The sequence below is a fragment of the Anolis carolinensis genome, unplaced genomic scaffold (assembly GCF_035594765.1).
Source record: "Anolis carolinensis isolate JA03-04 unplaced genomic scaffold, rAnoCar3.1.pri scaffold_9, whole genome shotgun sequence".
Lineage (NCBI taxonomy): Eukaryota > Metazoa > Chordata > Lepidosauria > Squamata > Dactyloidae > Anolis > Anolis carolinensis.
Window position 1 is genome coordinate 6,082,051 of NW_026943820.1, and position 8,756 is coordinate 6,090,806.

The 8,756-nt window shown below is 38.9% G+C and overlaps 2 protein-coding genes across 5 annotated transcripts in view; one reads left to right on the plus strand and one right to left on the minus strand.

Moving 5' to 3' along the window:
- Positions 1-2,340, minus strand: part of cep89 (centrosomal protein 89) — a 31,594-nt gene extending 29,254 nt beyond the window's left edge. For 2 of the 4 annotated variants that reach the window (XM_062961920.1, XM_062961921.1), the window contains exon 1: positions 2,181-2,338. In XM_062961920.1, coding sequence (XP_062817990.1) covers positions 2,181-2,219 — 39 coding nt within the window. In that variant the 5' untranslated portion in view covers positions 2,220-2,338. Of the gene's footprint in view, positions 1-2,180 lie in introns of all 4 variants that reach the window. The other 2 variants (XM_062961922.1, XM_062961923.1) reach the window with 2 other exon arrangements.
- Positions 2,341-2,366: 26 nt separating this feature from the next.
- faap24 (FA core complex associated protein 24) lies at positions 2,367-8,157 on the plus strand. Its single transcript, XM_062961929.1, has 5 exons — positions 2,367-2,512; positions 3,825-3,971; positions 5,215-5,354; positions 5,467-5,619; positions 7,201-8,157. The coding sequence occupies exons 2-5, from the start codon at positions 3,872-3,874 to the stop codon at positions 7,441-7,443; spliced, it is 636 nt and encodes a 211-aa protein (XP_062817999.1). The 5' UTR covers positions 2,367-2,512; positions 3,825-3,871; the 3' UTR covers positions 7,444-8,157.
- The last annotated feature ends 599 nt before the right edge of the window (positions 8,158-8,756 follow it).

Below are 8,756 nucleotides of genomic sequence, written 5' to 3' on the forward strand. Positions count from 1 at the left end.
CTGACAAAATAATACAGCATGGGAAAACATTAAGATGTAAATTAATGTATGCATCAGGGTCAATGAATCTAACTCTACATATGATTTTAATGTCATTAGCATTCACTACATGAAGACATTCAAGAGCCTTTAAGCTAGTAAGATTTACACCCTGCTCCATTGTCTCTACAACATGTCAGTAGAGCACTGCTGTCATGTCTCTTCAGCAATAGCAGTGTTCAGTACTGAACATTAATACAAATATGATTATACACCATCTAAATATTCATGTACCAAATCCTTAACTGAAGACTTGTTGAATAACATTTTATTTTTAAAATGAAATATCTTCACTCCTAACGTTTTATGATGAGATGTAGTTAAACAACACCTGGAGAACTACAACTTCCACCAGCCCTAGTCATGCCCAACAGTGAAGAATACTGGGAATTATAGTGGAACTTCTGGATAGCTAAAGGGTTCCCTCCCCTCTTTTGTGGAAATAATCTCATTTTAACAAAAAATTAATTATAGATAACTGCTACTAGAAGCAAAAGAACTGAGACCCCACCTCCATTACCAACTAAAATCCAGTCTATTTGCTTTGAACTAAATTATATGGCAGTGTAGATCCAGCCTGAGACAGACCCCTTCTACACTGCTCTATATCTCAGGATCTGATACTAGAGATTATCTGCTTAAACTGGATTATATTAGTGTCCACTGCCAGATAATCTGGGATAAACAGATAATCTGGGATCAGATCCTGGGATATAGGGACAGTGTGGCAGGGGCCATAGTTTCTATATAGCTGATTAATAATCAATATACAACCTTGGAAAGAATGAGCTATTTGTATTCTAAAATATAGCAGCTGTTAGGAATTGTGGGAGTTGAAGTACAAAACACCTTGAAGACCAAAGTTTGCCCATGCCTGTTTTAACAGCCTATTGATATATTTATATGTTAGTGTTTTGTGATTTTCATGATTTAATGCACAATGTGTATTGTATTTTGCTTGTTTTATATTAATGTGGCATTGGACTATTGCCAGTTTGGAAGCTGTTCTGAGTCCCCTTTGTGGCTGAGATAGAGCGAGATAAAAATACAGTAAAGTAAATACACAGAGCGGGTTATAAAGTTGTTGTTGTTTATGTAAAATTGCCATTGAATTATTTCCAATTTAGTCCCTTTAGTCCCTCTGAGTCCCTTTCGGGTTGAGATAGAACGGGGTAAAATACAATAAACAAATAAATAATGCTGGTTATAAATAAAGTTATTATTATTATTATTATTAAAACATGGTTATTTCAATGTGCATTCGAATAAATAGTTCCGGTTAGTTATTAGTTGCCACAACTACTGCACTTTATTACACTCCACTCTTATTGATTGAACTCTGTAATGAGATCCTTAAATTCCCTCTTGTAGAGTCTGCTGAATTTTATCTGACAGTTTGTATATTATGTTCAGACTCTAATGCTCTAGTGTTGATATTTTATGCTGGTTTGTATGTTTATACTATTTTACCTGTTTTACATTGGTTTAATTATGCTGTATTTTATTGTATGTTGAAACTGGGGGAGATGGGAGCGGGATATAAAAATAAAGTTGTTGTTATTATTATTATTATTACTAGCTGTGCCCGGCCACGCGTTGCTGTGGTGTTTGTCTGGTGGTGTCTGTATTTTATAGGCAGTGTGGAAGAGGCCTAAGTGAGGCCTAACTTTGCCTGTCCCCTGGGCTGAGTCGGTTGCTAGGAGACCAAGTGGGCAGAGCTTAGCCTTCTAACTGGCAGCAATTGGATAAAACAATTATTCCTCTCCCTCTAATTAGGACTTTATTTTTCTTTTCTTTTTGTTGTATCAACCTAGAGGCATGGATGAGGGGTTGTGCTGTCAATTTTCGAGGTTGTGGGGTGTTTAGTTTTGTTGTTTTGTCGGTCAGGATTCCATCACTCTTTTATATATAGACAGATAGAGATAGATAGATTATTATTATCCTCTGGATGCGCGGCCTGGGGCTCTTCCATGGGGAGCCGCCCAGTCTCCATGGCAACCCAGAGCCCAGTCGCCATGGTAACCAAGGCCTACTCTCTCCTCGGGGCCTAGTAGTAGCTCCCTTTCCTACTCTTCGGCGGAGAAGCCAAGCCGGACCACGGGCCTCCTCTGCCCCCCGGCCTTCCGGACGCGAATACTCACAAACTGGCTCTTGCGGCTTCTCCTGAAGGCAAACGCCATGATAACGGAGGCGGAGGAGAGTCCGAAGAACAAGGCCGCTGAGGCCTCACTCCCCACCAGGAAAAGGACAAGACGCTTCCCGCTTAGCAACCGCCCCAAAACAAGCCGCGCGCCGATTGGCTACCGCCAGGCATGCTCTCCTCCAATCGCAGCTCGAACTAGCCCTTGAACTGTAATCCCCGCCCCCTTTTCCTCATTCCTTTGCCAGGGAGGCGGGACGAAGGCAAGGACGCCTGGAATGTGATTGGTCGAGAGGAGGCGGCGCGCGCTGTTTCCAAAAGGAGGCTCTTGAGGTGAGCTGGTCTGTTTTATTTACTGTCCTGATTTTAGAGTTTTTTAAAATACTGATAGCCAGATTTTTTTTCTCTCCTTTCTGTTGTAAATAAAGAACAACACTCAGAAGGCAGGGGAATTCCAGACAGGAAACAATCAGGGCCAGCTAACACCTCCCAACAAAGGGTTCTCCCAGGCAGGAAGCAGCCAGACTTTGAAGCTGCTAATTAAGCTGGGCCAATGGCAACATTCACACTTGCCTCCAAGAGACGAGAGTTCTTTCTCCTACAGCGATATAAACCCCACTTGCCTACTTTCCAACAGACTTCACAACCTCTGAGGATGCCTGTCATATATGTGGGTGAAACATCAGGAGAGAATGCTTCTGGAACATAGCCATACAGCCCGGGAAACTCACAGCAACCCAGTGATTCCGGCCATGAAAGCCATTAACAACACATTATTATATTTATATATACCTCGCTATTTTCTCCACGAGGAGACTCCAAAGAGACAATTATTATTATTATTATTATTATTATTATTATTATTATTGAATGTTTGCATTGAATGTTTGCATGTATATGTGCATTGTGATCCGCCCTTTGGATTGGAAGGGTGGAATATAAATACTGTAAATAAATTAATACATTTATTATTATTGTTGTTGTTGTTGTATGACACAGCAAACAAGATGGATATGTTGGATTTCGTTTCACAAAATCACAAGTCAAACACTTCCCAAGTGTCTAGGACTGTGTGATGTATTTTCAGATGATGCGCGCAGATCCCAGCAGGGTGGCCTTTTGCAGTTGGCAGATTGTAATCTTGTTATTATTATTATTATTGTTGTTGTTATTATTATTATTATTATTATTATTTATACCCTGCTTTTTCTCTCCACAAGCAGACTCCAAAGTGGTGGTGGTGATGATGATGATGATTATTATTTATACCCCACATTTTCTCCACCAGGAGACTCCAAAGAAACATGATCATCATCATCATTATTATTATTAATACCCATTTTTTCTCCAGGATTCTCCAAAGAGACATATTATTATTATTATTATTATTATTATTATTATTATTATTATCCCTCTTTTTTTCTCCGCAAGGAGACTCCAGAGACATTTATTATTATTATTATTATTATTATTATTATTATTATTATTATTTATACCCAGCTCTTTCTCTCCATCAGGAGACGCAAAGCTGCTTACATTAAAAGCATTTCAATACAATGGGGTTGTGAGATTTGTAGTTGAGTAAGGCACCAGTCCTCTGCATTTTTTGCAATAATACAGTTTTGCTTCTTTATTTCTTTTTCAGTTGCATGGTATTACTCACTTTGTTCAGAAAGCAGAGCTAGTTCAGCCATGGCCAACCATGTCTGCGCAGGAGCCGTGACTGTTCCTCATGGGCACGTGATTGGCAACGAGAAATGGAAAGGATCACAGATTGCCCAGAGCATCCAAGGTAAATATACGAATCAGAAAACAGTCTGCAAATGCAGAATATTTATACTGAAAAAGCAATAAGCTGCTACAGTTTGAGTATCCCTTAGTGGATATGTTTGAGACCAGAAGTGTTCTGCATTTTGGAATTTAGGGGACTGGATTCATGAATAACTACGTATACAGTACATATGCATAATGAGATGGGACACAAATCTAAACTTGAAATACATATATGTTTCATATGCACCTTATGTAGGGTAATTTATTACAAGCATTTATTTTTATTTTTTATTTATTACAAGCATTTATATCCCGCCCTTCTCACCCCCAAGGGGGGACTCAGGGCGGCCTTACAATTAGCATCATTAGACACTGAACAAACCAATATAAAACATAATATATACAAATATACTTGAGTATAAGCCTAGTTTTTCAGCCCTTTTTTAGGACTGAAAAAAAACCTCCTCAATTAATGTAATTTTATTGGTATCTCGGCTTATACTGGAGTCAATGTTTTCCCAGTTTTTTTGTGGTAAAATTAGGTGCCTTAGCTTATATTCGGGTCGGCTTACACTCAAGTATATACGGTAGTTAAAACATCCATATAAATATATTATTATTTATTTATTTACAGTATTTATATTCCGCCCTTCTCACCCCGAAGGGGACTCAGGGCGGATTACAGTGAACACATATATGGCAAACATTCAATGCCAACAGACAAACAACATATATAGACAGGCACAGAGGCATTTAACATTTTTTTCCAGCTTCATGATTCCGGCCACAGGGGGAGCTGTTGCTTCACTGTCCACTAGTGCCTATACTTCCTCATTCCATTCCTCGTGTTTTGCTGGCAGTTTTATGATGTTGTAAATTAGTTAAATTAGCCTCCCGCATAAAGCGTACCTAAATTTCCCTAATTGACAGATGCAACTGTCTTTCGGGGCAGCATATACATTCAAGGGCGCATTACAATTCCAAACGAACATATATACCTGGCATTGCTCCCCTGCATTCCCTTTTCTTCCCCTCCTTTCATGTTTTTCCCCCTTTCCTTTCTTTCCCTTCTTCTTCCTCCCTCCCTCCCTCCCTCCCTCCCTTTCTCCCTTCTCCAGCTTTGAGAGGGTCAACCCCACAATGTCTTAGCTGAATTTCCTTTTGAAGAAATGTTTAGACAAGGTTATACTTGAATTCATATTAAATTGCTCACTATAGTTCAGCTATTATTATTAAAAACTTTTGGGTCCTTATGTTTCAAGGGAAAGTTAAGCTCATTCTGGAAGGCGGCCTGGGCATCGTGGACTTCCACCTCTCCAATCGATCCTGCGTCCTCTATGTTTCCGAAGCAGACCTTGTAGCGGGTAATGGCTTCAAAAGAAGACTTGTTTGCTTTAGAAATGTAAGTACATTCTGTGCCTGTCTGTGATCATGAGATACAGGTGGGAAAATGCACCTATTTCAAGGGGCACTGTTTGTACATTATTCCTGAGAATTTTCTTTTGTTCTTCAAGTCTTACAGCCTTCAAGGAATCATCATTGTCGAAAAAACCCTGATAAGCGACCAGTACTTCCCCGCCGTGCAGAAGTTTGTGATCCTGGAACTTGGGATGGCATTACTTCCAGTTGCCAATCAGGGAGAAGCAGCCCAGCTTATCATCCAACTCGTAAGTTACTTATAAAGCTGCCTGTACTATTGTTCAGGATTTTATCTGTTTGGTTTGGTCATGAGAGATATGGGAGTGGATTGAAATGCATAGATAAGGAATTGATCTGGGGAGCACTTTAAAACAATTCAGGATTGTGTTGTCGAATTCAGGATTGTATTCCCGTTTTGAAACCAATGGCTCCAGGAGGTGAGCAGTGATTTCAAATTGCTTGCTCTTGTTTTTCCTTGTTCACAATGTAACTGAGATGGGAAGAGTTGTTGTTGTTTTTTTTTCAGACTGTTGGAGATAGCAACACTAAATAGACACTCTTTTTATCAGTTTGATTGTTTGCCCATTTATATCCATATAAACCTTTTAATGCTGTGGATAATTGTTTATATTTCCTGCTCTTAATTATGTTTTTAAACTATGACCTGTTTAATTTGTTTTTAAATCTGATGCTTGTTGTTTTAACTGTTTGATTTTATTATGTTATGTGATTTATATTGGGCTTGTCCCTCCGTGAGCCGCTCTGAGTCCCCGTTGGGGAGATGGAGGCGGCATACAAAAATAAAGATGATGTTGTTGTTGTTATTTTATTTATTTATTTATTTACAGCATTTATATTCCGCCCTTCTCACCCCAAAGGGGACTCAGGGCGGATCACATTGCACACATAAAGGCAAACATTCAATGCCATAACATAGAACAGAGACAGAGACAAGATGCAGGCACGGGCTGGCCTCGAACTCATGACCTCTTGGTCAGAGTGATTTGTTGCAGCTGGCTTGTTTTCCAGCCTGCGCCACAGCCCGCCACAGCCCGGCCTGGCGCAGGCTGGAAATTTGTTGGAAACAAATTTGTTGTTGTTGTTGTTATAGCCTTCTCAAGCTTCCTCTATTTAATGTTTTGTCTGTTTTATAATGTGTCGGTTTATTTCCTGTAGTGTATGTCTTATTTGATTTGCAGTTTTCTTAGCTTTATGTACTTAGGAGCCCCTGGTGGCTCAACGGTTAAACCGCTGAGCTGCTGAACTTGTTGACCAAAAGGTCAGCGATTTGAATCCGGGGAACGGGGTGAGCTCTCTTTGTTAGCCCCAGCTTCTGCCAACCTAGCTGTTCGAAAACATACAAATGTGAGTAGATAAATAGTTACTGCTTCAGCGGGAAGGTAACGGTGCTCCGTGCAATCATGCCGGCCATATGATAATATAATAGAGTAAAATAATACATGTAGTAGTAATAATAATAAGATCAGAGTTAAATAATAAATGTATTATTAATAATAACAAATAGAGTAAAATAAATGTGATAGTAGCAACAATAATAGAGAAAAATAATAAATGTAATAATACCAATAATAGAGAAAAATAATAAATGTACCATGTATTCTCGAGAATAAGCTGACCCAAATATAAGCCAACCAGGACCCTCACCCGAGTATAAGCCGAGGGGGGCTTTTTCAGCCCTAAAAAGGGCTGAAAAACTTGGCTTATACTCGAGTATGTACAGTAATTCTTAAAAGAGTATTCTTGTAACCCAGAGAGCTCATTAGGATCCACTAGAGGGCACCCAAACTGCATTTTGTTTTCCGTTTCAGGTGTTTGAACAAATGAAAGACCGGCTCAGCAATCCCTTCCTTATGAAGAAAAGTCCCAAGCTCTTAGAAAGTTCTATAATCCAAACAGTTCAGCAGATCCCAGGAGTCGGGAAAGCGAAAGCCTTGCTTCTCCTGGAACGCTTTCGGAGCCTCCATCAGCTCTGCAATGCGTCCGTTCCAGATCTCGAAGAGGTTGTGGGCCGCTCTCTGGCACAACAAATCCATGCTTTCTTCACAGCGTGATCTCAGCTTGTTGCAATGAGAAGCAAGCATCTTGAAAGGGGTTATTCCCAGATAGGATGGCTCCTTTGCACAGCATCCTTGGATTTCTCATAAAACACTGGTGAAGGATCTCAAACTGCACCTGAGGAGCAAAATAGTCTACGCCAGTTTCATTGTACAGATATTTATTCTTTGCAGATTTGACATGGACTTTAAAATAGTTTATAGCATTTGGAAAGACTACATGGCTCATACTGAAGGATAAATGCAACCCATCTCTGCAGCATCCTATGCAAAAGAACCAAAACAATATGTCTTGTAAGAAGACCAATTTTTAATTTTAAAATTCCCCATTATATGAAAGGATGGTTATACCTTCTTGAATTCTGTTAAAGTATTAATATGTGTTTAAATGTACAGCCATATTATCTTGATCTTTCATCAATTTTTGCTTTCTGTTGGGCCTTGTAGTAGTAATGGAGATAATTGAGGATTGTTCAGGGTGGAAATCAGCATATAAAAACCATGACCATATTGTGAATCATGTGTAAAATATGCTGTTTTCCTGGTCTAAAATAAAGGTTCACTGCCTCAGAAATTTTTGTGAACATTTTATTGTCACATTGCTATTTGCATACCTATATAAAAAATACCTGAATCTAGAATGGTTGTAGGAATCATGAAGCTTATATTTTGCATAGTAATAAGCAGTAAAAATATTTTCCTTTATCAGAACCATGAATCTCGCCATGTTTATTTGCCGTGTTCCCCACCCCACATTTGTTATGTGCATTTGTTTACAAAAACTCTGCATCTTATTACTGGATGATGGGTGTTGCCATGCACTAGAGAGACTCATGTATACTGACAAATGGAATGAAAGCCTGCAACATATTTGAATTATTTTACATATAAATACATCATGCAGTTACATCTTGGCCAGAACAGACAATATCTGTGGTATGGTTAGCAACTCTTGTTATCTTAAATAATGTTTCTATAGCGGGATAATTTTATTTTCTGAACTCGTTTAGTCTGTACTTTATATCCTTGAATTTTGGTCGGTAAGCAGTCAACAGGGACAACAACAATAGTCTAGCAATTGTGCAAATTGGTCACATCTTGAATGGTAGACCTTAGACGCTTCTGAAATATACATATACTTATTGCATACCACATCTTATTAATCTGCTATACACACACACACACAGTATAAAATTGAAAATGTATGTAGGATATCTCAATTCACAATTACATCACTGAAAGGTCAGAAAAAGTAAACACAACGATTTCCCATTAAATTCTCATTTGTTTCGGTATTTCCTACTCTTTTG

Coding starts and splice junctions, on each gene's coding strand:
- faap24 (XM_062961929.1), top strand. CDS start 3,872: ATGGCCAACCATGTCTGCGCAGGAGCCGTGACTGTTCCTCATGGGCAC. Junction 3,972..5,214: donor GATTGCCCAGAGCATCCAAG/GTAAATATACGA, acceptor TTATGTTTCAAG/GGAAAGTTAAGCTCATTCTG. Junction 5,355..5,466: donor GACTTGTTTGCTTTAGAAAT/GTAAGTACATTC, acceptor TTGTTCTTCAAG/TCTTACAGCCTTCAAGGAAT.